An 18,968-nucleotide genomic window follows, 5' to 3' on the forward strand; every position below is an offset into this window, starting at 1 on the left:
CGTTGAAGGGCTAGCCTCCGGGTTGGGTGCTGGGCCCTGTGATCTCCGCAAGGCAGCCAGGCCTTGGGGCCCGCCTCTAAGGAAGGGGTGCCCAGTGGCTAGCCATCCACCCGCGGAGCACGCCACTGGCGTGGGGCGGCTGGGCTGAGGCCTCGGGGCCTGGGGTTGTGCCCACCTCCGTCCTGTCTGTGTGGGCAGCTGCAAGCGGGGCTCGGGCCGAACGCCCCTGGCGCCCGGGATCCCGGCTGGCTAACGGGCTCCATATCGCAGCACACGGCCCGGGGAAGCGGGGAGAAAAGCGCTCAAGTTCCCGCCACTCTCCAAGGCAGAGAATCACCGAGCCCCGCCATAGGCTGGAGAAAAGCTCCACGTGAACCATAGAGAAAAGACCACCACGCTTCTTGCGCGCCGCCTCCCGGAAGCGGAAGTCGGACTATGAGCCCCGATTCGCTGCCGTGGCCCGAGAGGCCCGCCCCGTTCGCTGCTCAGTCAGTCGAAGGGTACTTCCGGTTAGGGAGACAAGATGCCTGTGAGTTGTTTTGTTTACAAGGTTGGGACCGGGGGCGAGTCACCTTGGCAGCCCCCTGAAGGGTGGGGTGAGGAGCCGCAGACTGCGGCCAGGGGAGTGTGCCCCCCTCCACAGCCCTGTGTATGGGACCCAGCTGCAGGGGCCCACAGTGCGGGCCGCTCACGGGCAACTCTCCCCTCGTGACCTGGATAGGTGTGACGCGGGGCCGGGGGGAATTATCCTGCATTGCGCTGGGCGGGAGGGACACTGGGGAGGGGGCGCGGCCGCGGCCGCGGCCACGTGACACGAACGGCACTGCGGGACGGAGTAACTGACACCCGTGGAATTTTGAAGGGAGGGAGGCGGCGACGTTAGCAGGACGCTCGCGTGCTCACGGGAGCCTGGGGGCGGCTAGTGCCCCTCGCACGTGCCGGGACGCCCGTTACAGGCGTCTTACGTTGGCTTCTCAGAATATAGCAGCCGAGCGCCACGGGCCTGGCTGCTCCAATCTCCCGGCCTGCCCTGTGTTGGGGTCTGTTAACCCAGGGGCCTGACTGCTGAGCCTGCCCCCTTCTGCCCTGTAGTAGGGCTGAGAGTGCTAGGGGCCCCGCTGTGGGACCTGTCCAAATTCCTTTTCCTGCCCTCGTCCTCTTCCTTCATCTTGAGTGTGGACTATCTCTGCCAGGAGGGAGTCCAGGTTGGGGGTAGGGGGTTTTGCATCTCATCCTGCTCTAGTGAAGACAAAGTTTAGTCACTCAAGTCAAAGACAGGAGGAGGATTGAGCTCCCTTTTCATTTCTGCTCTGGTAACATGGGAGGACACTTGTTTGCACTTTGGGAGGGTTGGGTTCTTAATTGGTTTAATCTGTTCTGAACTATCAGATTACCAGGTGGCAGCTGTGGGGCTGTCTTTTGAAAAGCAGTTCAAGGAACAATCAATCACATTGTACTGGGCTTGGCCTATTGGCTGCATTCCAGCTATCTTGAGCGAGCTCAGTGGCCTAGGTTTTAGAAGTTTTCTTTAATCATCTGTTCCATTATGCATGTTTTTAGCGGCTTTGTTTCTTCCATGCGTTCCTGTTTTGTTTGTGTAGAAATGCTGCTTCTAGCAACCCACTTAGCTTTTCCAGCGATGGCAGCCTGATGCCTTCACACTGATTTTAGACACCAAGAGAGACTGTAGAATTGGAAATTCCTCTCTGAAACAAACTATCCAGAAATCATTGCTAGTTTTCTTTATTCCACTGCTCACATCTGATTTTTTTTTAGTCAAGAGTGATTAATTCATTCATGCAGCTAGTTCCATATTGTGAGACATTGTATTGGTAAGAATGATGTAATAGTGTGTGTCCCAATACAGTACATGTTCTACTACATTACAATAAGAAGCATCTCCAAAGGTAATGATGGTATTGCAGCTGCTTCTAAGGGCTGGTCTACACTACAGGGGGAAATCAATCTTAGATACGCAACTTCAGCTACGTGAATAACGTAGCTGAAGTCAAATATCTAAGATCGGATTACTCACCCATCCTCACCGCGCGGGATCGATGTCCGCGGCTCCCCCTGTCGATTCCGCAACTCCGTTGGGGTTGGTGGAGTTCCGGAATCGATATAAGCGCGCTCGGGGATCAATATCGCATCTAGATGAGACGCGATATATCGATTCCCGAGCAATCGATTTTAACCCGCCAATACGGCAGGTAGTCTAGACGTAGCCTAACACACAAATGCTTGCATATGTTATGGTTTAGTTTTAATGCACTGGAATTTGCATATTAATATGCATATACTAACTAGGAAAAAAACAGCAGCATAACATCAACAGGAAGTCTCCTATCCAACTGATGTAACTGGATTGAGCAGTATTTACCATCCAATACCATGATTTACCTTTTTTTTGCTGTTAAATCTAGTTGGATAGGGACCTAGCACATCCATCTCTAGAGGAGGAGAAGAGAAAGCACAAAAAGAAACGTCTGGTGCAGAGTCCAAATTCCTACTTTATGGATGTAAAGTGTCCAGGTAAATATTTAAGTGCTTTACCCTTTCATTATGCATAACAGTAATGAAACTTACATGCAGTGAAGAGTGATAACAAAAGGTCAATGAAATGTCATTCCTAATTGTGATGTAAACCTGCTATAAAAGGGAATATGGGTGTACTTTCTGTGCTCCAATAAAGAGGGGTTTGCTTCTTATATTAGAAATATCAGGATTTCACTTTGTTTTTGCCAGAAGACTGACTTGGGAGCTCTCTTATGCTTCAGGATCTTAATTTTTCTTCCAAATGTATATTAAAAATTTGAGTGAAATGGATGGGGTTTTGGCAACAAAAGGCTAAGCTTTTTGTTCAGGTGACTCAAAATAGGAGAAACTCTTAGCTGTACTTTTGTTAATCTTCCATTATTCCAAATGCACTCATGGTACTAATAATGGGAGTATGAATGTAAGCTCGTTCTTGGCATTTTAATCAGTCATATCTAATTCTAATAGTGAGAGATTAACTAGATACTATAGACAAGGCTTCAGAGGCTTGATTCAGTAACACAATTATATGTCATCCTAGAGTAACTTGTATTGTTGTAGGCCAGGGGTTGGCAATCTTTCAGAAGTGGTGTGCAGAGTCTTCATTTATTCACTCTAATTTAAGGTTTTGCGTGCTGGTAATACATTTTAACATTTTTAGAAAGTCTCTTTCTATAAGTCTATAATATATAACTAAACTATTGTTGTATGTAAAGTAAATAAGGTTTTAAAAATTAATAAGCTTCATTTAAAATTAAATTAAAATGCAGAGCCCTCCGGACCGGTGGCCAGGACCCGGACAGTGTGAGTGCCACTGAAAATCAGCTCATATGCCGTTTTTGGCATGCGTGCCGTAGGTTGCCTAACCCTGTTGTAGGCAGTGTCCAACTGCTAATATCAGGCGCTTTTAAATTTAATTGTCTAGTATCTTGCAGTTGCCAACTTTTTGTTGGAGGAAGGTTGTAAACCAAATAAAAGCAGACTTTGCTATGTCTCTTTAAACATTTAACCTGGGTCACTTGAATGAAGTCTACCACTATTCCCTTTTAGGATGCTACAAGATCACCACGGTGTTCAGCCATGCTCAGACAGTGGTTCTGTGTGTTGGGTGCTCAACTGTGTTGTGCCAGCCTACTGGAGGAAAGGCCAGGCTTACAGAAGGTAAGAGAGTATGTTTGCTAATTAAGCCAGTTTTATTCCTTTTGAAGGCTGTGCATTAATATACTTGCAAAGTGCTAAAGCTTTAATTTTCTCTGTGGCTTAAAAAGCAAAGACTGAAAATGAACAAAGTTCTTCAAATCCCTCAGAAATGAGTGTTTTTGAGAAGTGTTGATTTCTGGTAAACTGGGAGCTGGATTGCAACTGTATATGCAGCTCGTCTTTTTTGTATTATATAAGGGCGATGTAACTAAACCAGTTTTCATCAAATACTGTATAAATTAAACACCCTGAATAGGCTTTAATGAGTTGTAATTCCTTTCAGATTAACAGTAATGGAAAGCATATGGCCAAAGCTTATAGTATGGTTCATTTACTTCTGAACCTGAAGGTTATGAGGTTTAAATCCCTGGGTCACACATTCACTGTTATGTTGTGGGGTACTGCTGTCAGATTCAAACAGTGGCAGCTGGCCCTCTCCCCCTAGTATCAGCAAGATTCCTTACTTAACATTCTGTGATTAAAATTTGTTTTTGTCAAACTATAGCTGAGTAAATAATGCCTGCTCTGTTTGCATAGATAACTGGTAGAACCAGTGTTTAACTTTTACTATTTAAGTGTAGCAAAATGCTTAAGATATGAAAAGTGGTATAAAAAACCCCATGAGGTTATATTTAATCTCTTTTTGGAAAAGTATGCATTCAAAGTTGATTTCTGGGCTATACTTGTCAGTGGTAAAACAGGCCAACAACTGTGGATATATAGGTATTAAATAGTAGTGATGCATCTATGTACATTCACAGAGGAGTTTACAGAGTGCAGGGTGCCTGGAATAAGGCTGCTGGCTGACCAAGCTACAGAACAACCCACCCTTGCCAGAGAAGTCACTGCAATTTAGGGTGTTTGCCATTGGAGGAGAGAACAGCGAGATCTGCCTTTAAAAAGATGCAAAGTTAAGCTTGCAATGGCATAGGCATAAAGCCCCTCTCACTGCACATTGAGATATAAAAATGTAGCTGTGTCATTATTATAAACAGATTAGGCCTGATATGAAATGCTAATTTTTCACTTGACTGTCCTGTAGAGAAAAAGTAAATTAAACCCATTATTTATGTAAACTCAGCTACAGAAATGGCGAGGGCAATAGGATGTTCTCAGGGTTGGCTTCTATAACAACTTAAGGACTATCCCAGTTTGATATCCTTTTATGTGATTTGTTTACAGGTTGCTCATTTAGAAGAAAGCAGCATTGAATGCTCCCTTTGCCAACATGACTCATGTTATACGCTCCTGGAAGCCTTATCTGTTCAAAAATGTCAGTTAATCTAACAAGTTAATTGTTCAACTTTGTAAGAAACACTAGCAGTTACCTGGTGGGTTTTTCTTCCCCAATAAAACGTCTTAATAATGTGCAGATTTTTCCTAGAAATCTATGGGTAATTAAGCTCTATTTTTATAGCTTTTTATTACTGTATTTTGAATGGGTGATGCCATTCCAGACAAGAATCGGAACTTAAGACTTGCTGCACACTGTTTTGTTAATTATAAACTGACTAATCACCACTGCTATATCAGCTATAGAAATGAAAGGCAAGTGCCTGTGCACTTACAAATGGAGACTGCTGTTGGAATACATTTCATATATTTAAGCTTTTTTTTATGCTACTGTTGTGAGACATGGGGTTAAAATTGCTAGATGGGTATATAAAACAAACATTTTTCCACAGGAAAACTAGAAAGCATTCTCTGTGCATGGGGATATGGTATATGAACAAATACCTATTAGAGAGCATACTATTAGAGAGCTGTGAATGGCATCAAGTCACAAGGAAATGAATAAAATTCAATTAAAAAAATTAGTTCCATGCTGTGACAGGTTAATCTAGAAAATAAAGTATCTTGGTATAGTGCTTGTTAAGTCTAGTACATTGCTCTTAAATAGGTTTTATCCTGTTATAAGACCATGAACTAGCATTTTAAAGTCTGAAAAGATATTATGCATAACAATTAATCAGTTCACCTGAGCAAGAAAAAAAATTGGTTGGCTTTTGTTTTTAAAAGGACTGCTTCTCTTTCTAAATTGCCATGGAATACTAACAGAATTGACATTTCAGTTATTTCTTTACATGGTAAGCCATGTAAACAGTGCATTCTTAAATCTGTATCTTAAGAAATATAATTTTATAATAATGTCTTGATTTATATGTAAACAGAACTTTTTTCAAAATTGCACAAATTAAATATGTCTTCTCATCATTTGGCTGGCATTGGAAATTTTGTCTTTCCCAATTTAAACTGTATTCTTTTGTGGTAAGAGCATGTCAGCTTAAAATCAATAAAAAAAATGCTTGATACTGTATTTGCATCAGTTTGTGAGATGTTCTACTGCACTTCTTAGAAAGTGAGCATGAATTTAGTGTCCATCTCTTCATTTAAAAAAATCCTTAGTATGTATGTGTTTTTCTTAAAGGTGCAAAGTGGCTTGTGTCAATTGATCCCTACATAACTATTACATATTCTACCAAGTGACTTTAAACCATATTGAGATTTCATGACAAACACAGGATAACTTAAGAGCAAAAGTAACAAGTCAGATTTGATGTGTCATTCAAATTGTCCTAGGTTGGCTAAACACTGCCCACACAGATTGTTAGAAATGCCAATGAGGCAAGACGGACAATTCTTTCTAGATATAAGCACAAGCTAAAATTAATGTTTGATACCCTTTTCACACATGAGATTTTAAGAAAACACGGAATAACTAAGTACTGCCAAACCAGAGTAGCTGAATAACCCATCTTGTCATTCTGTCTAAACCTGGCTGTTGGCAGTAGCGTAAATGAGATGTAAACTCCTGTAATGCTTCCATATAGGGAAATTACATTGACCAGTGATTCTGATTTACCTTCAATAATGCCTTTTTTAAAAAAAATAAAAATAAAAAGCAATCAGACACAATACCTCCACAGTGAGGTAAGTATCCAAAAGTATGTTCTTTTTGGATATAGAAAGTCTGCAACTGCTATACTGTACACTGGTAAAATGTTCTCACTAGTAGCTTTGATTGCTAAAAGTGTTCTCAAACTTATTTCTTGCCATGAATCTTGCTTTCATACCCATTTCAAATATCTACATTGGGGTGTTTCCTATCACTAGTGCTGTATGCTCTGTGGTTTTGGCAATATGCTTGGATTTTTACATGTTATATTAGATCTTAATCTGATCCAATGCAATGTTTAGTGAGTTTGTTTTTCCTAAACCCCCTCCCCACAACCAAAAAACCCTTACTTTTAAGAACCATTAAACAAAGATCACTATTTTGGAGTATTTATATGACAAAGAAAAAAATAAAGCAACGGCATGTTAGAGTAAAAGTTTTACATTTTAGTGTTTCTGCATTTAATAGCTCATACACTATCTGTTTATGAACGCAGGAACTAAGCCATCCAGGGCAAACAACTCATGTTCTGTTTATGAAACAGTACAGATTTATGCTATTGCGCAACATTTATCAAGTCACTAGATACTCAAGACTATGAAAGAGCGTTCCTACTGGATATATTTTTCCATCAGTGTTAATGTAATTTTTAACCTATATCTTAACTGATTTTGACAATACAGAAATGTCAAAGTAGCTCCTGGTTACGTTAGAAGTAACCCAATCCTCAGCTTCCATGAGCATTTTTTCCCAACATTTGGTAAATTAAAAAAAATGTTGAATAGACCTAATACCGATATAAAAATACAGTTTTGGAGAGCAAAGAAGCAAAATGGCTTAGCACAAAACAAATAGTTTAATAAAATGAGTTTTTATTGTTTAAGGCATAAAATAACTAACTATAATCATGAAAACACTAGACAGGCATTTACATTTAATTAGGAATCTGTGTAAACCGCTGACAATTCTGCTAAATATCACAGATCTATAATAAAATACATTTCTTGGTATGAGTAGCAAAGATTACAGATCCAGACTAACACGGCTACCCCTCTGATACTTGATTTCTTGGTATGTCACATCTCATACTATAACATAGGAGAAATGTGAAAGCAGCACTGACATGGTATTTCTCCATATGGTAGAAGTCAAATCTTTGTGAAATTAATGTTAAAGAGTGGTAGCAGGGTTAGGGACAGGCAAGCCAATCATTCTCTCAGCTACTGCCTGTAGTATTCTGCTCCTTCAGGCAGAGAAACAGAATTGCTAAGCAGTGCTGTGGCACCTGCATCAGTGTTAAGAGATTTTTAAGGTTTTGACTAAGGGTGAGGGCATGGTCCTGCAAAACCAGATATAATCTGGAGAAAGATGTAAATATCCAACATTCTTTCTGTACTGCAACCTCATGAAGAAATATATCACCAGTGAAGTATGCAAGCACAGGGGCTAAAAGAATGCTAGCCACGCTCTGCAATATCAACAGCAGCAGTAACATTGTGAGTAGCTAACTACATGTGGCGGGGAGTTCAGTGCTTTTTTTTGGTACACCAACTTGAAGCTCTGTGCACAATATAGAGGAAGAAAAATTTAAATTCCTTTAACTCACTATTAATACTGAAACAGTATTCTGGATTACAGGTACAGCTTTATCAAAATCCATTAAAATTAAGCAAAACATTTGCTAAAATAAATGAAGACCATACTGTAAATGTTACAAAAATAACTCACAACTTGAACTATGAATTAATGTAGTTTCATTTTCCATTCTATACACCTAAAATCCAGATTGTTGCATTGTAATCACAATACAGAAGATCTATTATTATAGCAAGTCTTCATCATGATCATCTTCTGCAGATTGCTTTTGAGCCTGTGAACATTTGGCCATCTCTAAATAAATAATAATACATTAGAACAAAAGGAACATGGGTAATGCCTCAACTCTGCATTACCCATACAGTCATGCATATTTAGCCACCTTTCCATTTGCTCAAACTCCAGTAAGTGTATATATTAAATGATAAAACATTTCAGTTCTTGTAAAATTCCTGATTTTTTTTTTTTTTTAAATAGAGGGCACACAACAGCCTTGTCACTGAACAAGGAAGACATGGTCACTCTAACAAAGCCAGTATCAAAAATTGTTTTGCTGGTGATAAGTTTACCCAAAAGATCCACATGAAAGGAAGAAAGTTAATAGATTTAAGCAGTTCTTGCACTCCAAGAAACTCAATCTGGGCGAAATATGTTAAATTTGTAGGGGAAACTAAGAACTTGACACATATACAGTAAAAAAAAAAAAATGGATTAAAAATAATGATCATGTAAAAACAACAGAAAAAGATGATAAGGAGATACATAAAATATGCCCTTGTCTACAAGGTTTTATGGGAATTTTAGACAAGTTTTTCTGTTAGGAAGTATAACCAAAATTATTTAAAATTAAGAAAAAATAAAGTAGTAGGAAGTCTTTTGTAACCATTTTAATTAAACAATAGAATAACCTGCCAAAAAGAACATAATTGCCTATATTGAAGATATTCAGGTCAAAACTAGATTAAAGGAGACTCTGAAAGAATGTAGATTATTTTAAGTGAAGGATGACCAAATACTAAGCAGAGATCATTTAGCTAATTTTCTTTACTGTCCCTATGGAAAGAGGAAAAGAGAAGAGAATCTCCACAGCCATTATGGAGCACCCTTAGGTGCTGGATCCCTGATTCAATATTCCTTGTGCCTCTACAGCAAAGAGATAAGATTTCCTTTGGAAAGCTCTCAGCATTACTTCTTGCTCATCCAGAGGGGATTACTGTTGAGTAGAATTGTCTGCATAGCACAGCTTCTGAACTGGGAAGTGAGAGATACTCTGGGTGTGATCTTTCTCCTCTTGAAGTCAATGGGAATTTTGATATTGACTTCAAGAGTAATCTCTCTTGATTTTGCTCATTATATAGAATATTTTAATTCTGATCCAACACAGAAGAGTAAAGGAATACTACTGGGGCCAGCAGGCTGGCTTCACTCATTTGTTTTGTGCCCAGTTAGAAGATGAAAAACCAGCTTAACTCACCATAAGTTTCATCTTCTAATTTTGAACAGGAACTTGAGAGTTACAACTCTGCCAAAAACATGCTTCTGATGAAATCTAGTGTGCATCCTCAGCCTGGGAGCAACTTCAGTTTAATTTCAGTGGGGTTTGTTTTTGGACAGAAGTACAAAACTTTGTATTCAATGTTTTTTAAAAAGCGAAATCTCTATTTCTAAAGTGACTGTTCAAAAATACTGGTGAACACAACTTTGGCCAGCATGAATGTGAAAAATGTAACATGGCAATAAACGAAGTCAGTCTTGCATTTTCTTATTATTTGATTCTATACAAGTTTTCCTTACTTTTATTACATTTAAGGAAACTATTTGCTAATACAAAAATGTCTAGAAGACAAGAGTAAACATCACCCTCTTTCTGGTAAAGACCAACAATAATATTTATTGATCTTGACTGGTCAGTACCTTGGCTGGATATGAAAAAAACATTGCTACAACATTGGTGATTTGCAAAATAACTTCTCTTGGAAGGCCTTTCCCCCCCTTTTCCATAAGTTAGCAACTATATAGCTACTTCCCTGAGCGAAGACTTCCAAATGCACAAAAATGTAGCACCACTAACAAAAGTCATATAGGTTAATTTCTTTATAATCTGATACATTCTCTCAGAAATGTGTATTCCTAGCAATCTTGGAGCTCACATGTACCCTTTTTATGTTTTTTTTTTTAAACTTTGTTCCTATTTCAATACAACAGTACAGTTATTCAGACCTACACTATATTTTAATCAAAGTATCATGCCAATTTGTCTTTATCAAATTCTTTTGCAATCTTTAAGGCAGTGCTGTTGAGGGAAACTGACTGCATATTACAAATAATGTTAACAACTACTCCTCTGGGAGGTGTCACTAACCCACTGTTTATAACCTCAGAGTCCAACTCTTCAGGAAGAATAAGCAGGACACTGCTTGCACCAACTGCTCCACCAGTATGGGAGACGTAGTGTCGCTGCTGTCTGCAAAAACCATATTCTTGCTGTTTCTCCACAACAACCCAAGCCATTGCATATTTACCATCCTTATCCCATGATGCCTCAGTGTTTGGCACTGGGGTCCACATTATTGTAATGGTGTCTGGTTTGAGGTAGCCAGGAAGAAGTTTGTCGGCACTGTTTTTAAACTGTCCAACTTGATAACTGTACAGCAAGGCATTTCCAAATTTCAGGAGGTCACCCACTGAAGAAAGAAAGCCGCCACCAGCCCACTTGTAGGAGTTGTCCACATAGGGTGCATTTATGAGCCGTCCTTTTTTGTTGCAAACATAACACCTAGAATTAAACAAGAAAGTTTTAGTTGTCACCTATAAATAAAATGGAAATAATAATCTTTTAATTTTCTAGGTTATAATAAAAGCAAAACAGTGATGAGACAGCGCATTCTCAAGACACTGTGCAATTCAGTGCAATTTTAATACTGGGAGTTGTAATTGCCATGTACTAGGGACCAGTTCAACACTCTGGATATCTGGTGCCATGGAGTTTACAGCTATCAGAGATTAAAAACAGCTTGAGAATTCAGGATACAAAATCATATCAAAGCTTGCTCACCTTCCACAAGCCCAGAAAACCCTAAAGGCAGCAGGACATAGTTTTGTAGCGCAGGCAGAAAACAGAGGAGTAAGATTCTGTAGGTCAATGTAGGAGATTAGGGGAAGGATAAAGTATGTGGCTTGTAGTTCAATGGCCAATAGATGACTAAATACATATTTGTGTGCATAAAGGCAGTAAATGCACAGTGATAGTAAATTCTGCTAAAAATGGATCTCAGGACTCTTGCTCTGATAGTCTGACCCAGTGACTGCCATTTGTCCTCAAGAGCATGTGTTTCACAACAGACAAAAGGATAGCGAGTACTAAACTTTGTTCAATATCAGTATGCTCCATACACTGCAAACTCACTTTAGGGATGCATTTAAAATTACTATAACCTAAGTTCTAATCACCGTCAGGGTATGTAATCCATAAAAGCAAGTCACACCAAATATGGCTGACTCCTTTTTTCTAACCAAGGGCTTGTCTACATTACCCACTGGATTGATTGGCAGCGATCGATTTATCGTGTCTAGTCTAGACACGATAAATCGACCGCCAAGCACTCTCCCACTGACTCCGATACTCCAGTAGGGCGAGAGTAGGCAGAGTCGACGGGACAGCGTTAGCTGTCAACTTACCGCAGTAAAGACACCGTGGTAAGTAGATCTAAGTACCTCGACTTCAGCTACGTTATTCACATAGCTGAAGTTGCATAACTTAGACTGACCCCCCACAGCGTAGACCAGGTCTAAATGTACTATGCCTCGGCTTAGCAATACTGATAGAAGTGTGTCATGGACCTGCCTGAAGCTGGGGGTGTCCTGTAAAGTGAGTATGCCTAATTCAAAGTCCAATTAATGTTGGATTCAGGATGGCCTGTCTGGAGCTCACATGCCACAAAATAAATCAAAAGGCTCTCACTGACCTAAAAGAGAAGAGTGGTCAGAATTAGCCCCTGACAAAGCCTGGCTTTGTGGGCTAAGGCAGAGTGAAGATCCTTTCTTCTGCTTCACCAGAACTGCCATCTGATAGCAGTCAGTACAACTGGCCTTTGCCGGCTCCCAGCCTTCCAACTGCGAGAGGAAAACAACTTGCTGGTTCCGCCAGCAGCTGACTGTGGGAAGCCTTTCTAAACAACTGGAGGTCCCAACTCATTGCCCTTCTTTTCCTAGGGCAGGCTGTACCAAGGCAGTGAGGTCTCTGGCAGTAGGCAGCAAATGCCTGATACACCCGATCGTAGAGAGTTATAAAGTTATAGATTAAAAGAAACTCCTGAACAGCACCAGTCAAAGAATTAGCCAGCTGCAGCAGGTATTCAGCTACAGAGAAAGACCATCAGAGTCCTTGCAGCAGTTTTTACTCTAGACATTCTCTTCCCTGTGCTGAAATCTGTCTGGGGATTGGTCCTGCTTTGAGCAGCAGGTTGGACTAGATGACCTCCTGAGGTCCCTTCCAACCTTGATATTCTATGACTCTATGACTGTTTGCTCCAACCCTCTGCACCCACGCCTCCCTCACAATTTCTAGACCTGACTCCCTCCACCTGCCTTCCATGTTCCTTTTATCCTTCCCAGCAATTTTTCCCTCCCTTCCTTTGCATTTCCATTTAACCGATTGCCTAATGAATTCCCAACAAAACATTTAAAGAAACCCAAACCCTTAACCGCCCTCCCCCTCAAAAATCATGGAACTAATAAGATGTTTGCAAATCATCCCTGTTCATTCATACTTTATATCCCTTTCTCTAATGCTTTTTCAGTCTTGTCTATTTAGGTTGTAAGCTCATTAAAACCGGAACCATCTCTCTAGGTATGTCCAGTGAGTGCCTAGCACAAACTGTTCACTGTTAACCTCTAAGTCCTACTGTAATACAAATAAATAATAAAAAGTTAAACCTAGAACTTTAAACAGAACTTAAAGCCTACTGTAAAAGCCAAGATATAGAAGCAACAAGGGAATTTGGAAATAGTCCTGTGAGTAAACGTTACTCTGTTACCCAGGGTTTTCAGAACCCAAAGCAGTGGTAACTTAACTGTTTCACTCCAGGCGGTGTCAGAAATAAATCAATGGGAACACAGTGCTTCTGGCTGATGAAAGACTAATACAAATAAGCATGCTCTTATCTAAAGCTATAATTTATTAGGATAAAGCACACACAGACATAAGCAATAGGTTTAGAACATCCCATATAATTACCTACAGTCTGAGATGGTATTGAGTAATTAACTAGACATCTGCAATGGCTGGTCGCTTCTCCGCCAAGGAGTATGGTATCAGGAAAGTGTCTCAGGATAGCTTCAGAGGACTGCTCCAAAGTACACTATTATTTAGTCTTTTTATAACTAACTTTTACAAAACACACAGCCCATAGTGACCCCTACTGGGTCATCACCTCTCCTGACTTCAATAAACTACTCATCCACAAACACTGCTAACAATCTTAGTCATATAAGCTTCTATACGAAAGGTGCCCAAACTCAAGATCGCCATCCACTTACTGTCTTTCAGTCTCAATTTGTTGACTCTTTTCTCCCCTCCTCCCGTTCTGATTAGCAGACACTGCAAGCCTACAGCTAGTTTTGACCTTGCCTCCAGAAGTCCTACTTGTTCAAATTAATCCTCAACTATGTGGTGTTTTATTTTACTAATTCACGGTGGCTGAATGCACACAATAAGGTTGCAAATTAGCTTGATCAAAATCTGGGGTACGCACCCCAAATTTGGGGCAACAGCTTAGCTGTTTTTCCTTACGTGACCTCTTATCCATACAAGTTGCAACAGAGAAGGAAATTAACCTATTAGACAAGCAGTCATTTTCTAGCATGCTGGAAAAAGCAAAACAGAGCGGAGAAAAGCTGTTTTCGAGAATGTCACAAGATTTTCCTGCCTGAAGATCACAGACCAGACAACCTCATACAATGTGACAAAACATCCCCCAAAATGAGCATGTGGGAGCAGATCTGAATGTGACCTCCTTCACATTCAGACCCCTAGGACTGAGACTAGAGTCTGAACTCATCCACGAGAACACACAGACCAAAATGTCCAGTGGCCACCTCCGGCAATACAAGCGTCCACAATGAGTTTTACAGGTTTTGTGCAAATGGATTGAACTGAACTCCTAATTTTTAGCAGGTTGTACTGATTGTCCCCACTGATCAGTACAAGAATGGTTTGAAAAGCGGGCCCCTCGTCCCATCTGAACACTCCAATCTGGTTTCTTCTCTTTTTAAGGTCCTTGAGGTTTCTCCCCATAGTATTGGGCCAGCTCTGGTTGATATAACACCCCAGAATGCTCAATTCTTGAGACAGACAAGGTGGATGAGGTAGTATCTTTTTATCTGGAACTGATACAGCTACAACACCATATACAATTCTTGTCATGTTAATACTACCACAGCACCAGCAGAGGGGATCACATACAGACTTTTTTAAACTGTATGATATGGCTCTGACAAGTTACTTTTACAGCAGAAGGAAAAAAAATTACATATAAAAAGATGATGTATTGCAAAACTAAAGAACAATGGGAAAGGGCACTGTGACACAAATTCAGGAGGCAGAGAACCAAAAAAAAAGTAATTATTAGTTGTTCAATCTGCTGCTGTTTTTCAGCCTCATTATAGGACTATTCAGAGCATACTGCTAAGATCAAAGAATTAGATGACCTACACCTAAAACTTAGGAGCTATGTCCATCAGGGATGTAAAAAATTCACACCCCTAAGAGACACAGTTAAACTGACCTATGCCCCAGTGTAGACACTGCAAGGTTGATAGAAGAATTATTCCACTGACCAAGCAACCACCTCTTGAGGGGGTGGATTTACTACAGCGACGGAAAAAACCCTTCGACTGCTGTACCAAGTGTCTACACTACAGCTCTAGAATGGAACAGTGGCAGTGCTACCGCTGTGCCACTATAATGCTTGTAGTGTAGACTTCCCTCAGAGAAATAAAGGATGCGAGAAAATCATTAGGTTATCCAGTGCATCTCCCTTGCCAGTGCATGACTGCTCCTCAGACCATGTTAACTACCATTTTGCCTAGCTTTAAGTGTTTCAGGTGATAGGGTTCCTACAAGTTACTTTGGGAGACTATTCTACAGCCTAATGTAGTTGTCTTAACTGGTTTAACCAACAGCAGCCACAAACCAGAGGAAAGCAACAGGAAATCTTCTGTACTTTCTCCAGTAAGAAGTATTACTGCAGAACAAAGCCAAAGCAATCCACATGTAACGCTGGACAGGTGAGACACACACTCCAGGCCAGAAGGCACAACAAATAATACTGGGGAGGAGGCTCCGGCCACTAAGAGTACAGGCTGTACTTGTGATGGTGCTGCACCAATTTCCCTGGGAAATACTGTGTCTGATGTCTGCACCAAAGAAAATGAATGATCTGAACTTTCATAAATGAATCAGAGTAGGAACACAGAATGTGAGAGTATGTATGAAGGGAACCTCTCCATTGTGATGAAAGAACTGGAATGATGCAAGATGGAATATGTGGAATCGCAAAGCTATGTTGGAAGGGTAAGGATCACTTAATGACGATGGATGGATACGCAGTGGACTACTCAGGATCCAAGAAAATGAGAGAAAATGGGGTCACATTAATCTCATCCAAGGAAACATCCAAGTGTGTGCTTGGATATAATCCACTCAGTGAAAGAATCATTAAAATTTGTCTTTGAGCAAAGCCAGTCAGTCTTTCCATCAAACTAGTTTACACCCCTACACAAGTTGATGACAATGTGATTAATGAATTCCATAAAGGACTCAACACTCACTAAAACATCAAATAAAGATATCACCCTTGTAACTAGGGACTTGAATGTGAGCAATGGAGCTGTAGGCTCTCAAAGAAGTAATGGAAAACAATGGTCTGGGTTCACAAAGTGAGAAAGGAAGACATTTAGCTGAATTCTGCTGCTTTAATCCAATGGTTCACAACCTGTCCAAAACAACTGTACCCCTCTGAAGAGTCTGATTTGTCTTGTGTACGCCCAAGTTACACCTCACTTAAAAACGTACAAACTCTGACATAAAAATACAGATGTGTCACAGCACACTATTACTGAAAAATTGCTTATTTTCTCATTTTTACCATAAAATTATCAAATAAATCAATTGGAATACAAATATTGTACTTATATTTCAGCATATACACCTCTACCCCGATATAACGCTGTCCTCGGGAGCCAAAAAAATCTTATCACATTATAGGTGAAACCGCATCATATCGAACTTGCTTTGATCTGCCAGAGTGCACAGCCCTGCCCTCCAGAGCACTGCATTACCACGTTATATTCGAATTCATATTATATCGGGTCACGTTATATCGGGGTAGAGGTGTAGTGTACTGAGCAGTATAAACCAATGATTTTAGTTCGTACGGACTTCGCTAGTGTTTTTTATGTAGCCTGTTGTAAAACTAGGCAAGTATCTAGATGAACTGATGTACCCTCTGGAAGACCTCTGAGTGCCCCCAGGGGTACATGTACCCCTGGTTGAGAACCACTGCTCTAATCATCTGGTCATTACAAAAAATTATCTTCATCCAGCATCCTAGATGTTTGTACACATGGAGGTCATCTGATAAAACAAAGAACTAAATCAGCTGTTTAATGATACAGCAACACTGAGTGCGGTCAGATTATCAGCTGCTAGCCTCAAACACAAAATTAAAATTACAAAAGACACCTCTTAACCAACCTCACATATACTGATGGTATGATACTCTTTGCTACAATCACCAATGCAATGCAATAAATGTAAAAAGAATTAGTAAGGAATACGGACTATTCCTGAATGCAACAAAATTATGTACATTGACATGATGACTAAGAAAAACAGGACGCAAGTAGACATCTTGATTATCAAAAAGCTATAGTGGAAGTAGATTAATTTAATTAACTGAGATCATATATATTCAACTGTCAGGATTCTCTCCCCACTCTGAACTCTGGGGTACAGATGTGGGGGACCTACATGAAAGACCCCTAAGCTTATATTTCATCAGCTTAGGTTAAAAAGTTCCCCAAGGCACAAATTCCTTGCCCTGGAATGGTATCGCTGCCACCAACAAGAGAGTTAGATAAAGATTCAGGAAAATGACCACTTCTCCTGTTTCCCCAAAATATCCCCCCAAGCCCCTTTCCTGGGGAGGCTTGAGAATAATATACCAACCATATAGGTAACCAAGGTGAGCACAGACCAGACCCCTGGGTTTTTAGGACACTAAAAATCCAATCAGATTCTTAAAAACAGAATTTTATTATAAAGAAAAAAGTAAAAGCAGCACCTCTGTAAAATCAGGATTGAAGGTAATTTTGCAGAGTGATAAGATTTAAAACACAGAGGATTCCCCTCTAGGCAAAACTTTAAAGTTACAAAGAAACAGGAATAAATCTCCCTCTTAGCATAGGGAAAATTCACAGGCTAAAACAAAAGATAATCTAATGCATTTCCATGCTATTACTTACTATTTCTATAATATTAGATGCATCATTTCAATAGGAGCTGGATTACTTGCTTGGTCTCTCTCTTTGTGTCAGAGAGAACAACACACAGAGCACAAAGCAAAAACCTTTCCCCACAGATTTGAAAGTATCTTCTCCCCTTATTGGTCCTTTTGGTCAGGTGCCAAACACGTTATTTGAGCTTCTCAACCCTTTACAGGTAAAGGAGGGATTTTACGCTACTCTTAGCTGTATGTTCATGACACCAACCAACGAGGCTGTTCCAAAGAAATCAGAAGACAACAAGGGATCACTTGCTCAGCTATGGCCTCTCAAGAAAGTATGGAAAAATTGTGGCATCTTGAAATGTACAAAGGTGTGACTAGTGAAAAACTTAATTTCTTCCATAGCGATTTATAGATGTGAATCATGGAAAGTTAATGTTGCTGACAGGAAGAAAATAAACGCTTTTAAAATGTGGTGCTGGGAAAGCCTTTTGTATATCTCCTGGATGGGAAAAAAGATGAATGCCGAAGTTAGAAGTAGACCCTGATGTTGGAAATTAACATGCAATCTTATGCACTTTGGTCTCATTAAGGACCGAGATGGAAATAACCTTGAGAAAAAATTAAGGGAGGAATGGTGGAGGGTCATCATAGCACAGGGCAACCAGTGAGGAAATGGTGGATGGTTTGTGGCTGATCACGGAAAGGTCAGCTACTGAGTGCTCAAAATTAGTGCTGGATCATGAAGGCTTAAGGCAGGAGTAGTCAATACGTGGACTGCCGGTAGGGTTGCCAGTCCTCCAGGATTGGCCTGGAATCTCCAGGAATTAAAGATTAATCTTTAATTAAAAATTGTCATGTGATGAAATCTCCAGGAATATATCCAACCAAAACTGGCTACCCTAACTGCCAAACACTTTTGAATAGATCCTGAAATCTTTTTGTTTACTTACCATCTTTATTATTGTTATTTTCTCTGGAGCCTGGACCTTGACTATACCTTGATCAAGAAATCTGGACCTTGACAAAAAATAATTGACTACCCCAGCTTAAAGTAATTCTGCTATGATGTCACTGATATTCAGACATGAATAAATCAGTTTGCCTACTTATTAGTGTAACTGTCTGAATGTTTACCATTCAGCCCAAGTTTCTCCTTTCTTCATTTCATGCTGTTTCTCCTAGTGCCACCTTATCAAGGTACTGGGACTTTGTTCATTCCACTGTAGGCCATC

General features: G+C 40.2%; 2 protein-coding genes across 3 annotated transcripts in view; one reads left to right on the forward strand and one right to left on the reverse strand.

The window, feature by feature from the left end:
• Positions 1-416: 416 nt before the first annotated feature.
• Positions 417-6,052, forward strand: RPS27L (ribosomal protein S27 like). The gene is made up of 4 exons (XM_050967126.1): positions 417-529; positions 2,424-2,532; positions 3,586-3,696; positions 4,918-6,052. Exons 1-4 carry the CDS (start codon positions 524-526, stop codon positions 4,944-4,946), a joined length of 255 nt encoding a protein of 84 aa, XP_050823083.1. The 5' UTR covers positions 417-523; the 3' UTR covers positions 4,947-6,052.
• Positions 6,053-7,056: 1,004 nt separating this feature from the next.
• Positions 7,057-18,968, reverse strand: part of LACTB (lactamase beta) — a 31,822-nt gene continuing 19,910 nt past the window's right edge. For both annotated transcript variants that reach the window (XM_050967014.1, XM_050967013.1), the window contains one exon: positions 7,057-11,003. In XM_050967014.1, the coding sequence (XP_050822971.1) occupies positions 10,472-11,003 (532 nt within the window). In that variant the 3' untranslated portion in view covers positions 7,057-10,471. The remainder of the gene's footprint in view (positions 11,004-18,968) is intronic.

Source organism: Gopherus flavomarginatus, chromosome 9 (genome assembly GCF_025201925.1).
Source record: "Gopherus flavomarginatus isolate rGopFla2 chromosome 9, rGopFla2.mat.asm, whole genome shotgun sequence".
Taxonomy (NCBI): Eukaryota; Metazoa; Chordata; order Testudines; family Testudinidae; genus Gopherus; species Gopherus flavomarginatus.

Bases quoted from the DNA above. Each gene is read 5' to 3' on its own strand.
- RPS27L (XM_050967126.1), top strand. The intron at 2,533-3,585 runs GTAAATATTTAA...ATTCCCTTTTAG, and splicing joins TATGGATGTAAAGTGTCCAG to GATGCTACAAGATCACCACG. The intron at 3,697-4,917 runs GTAAGAGAGTAT...ATTTGTTTACAG, and splicing joins AAAGGCCAGGCTTACAGAAG to GTTGCTCATTTAGAAGAAAG.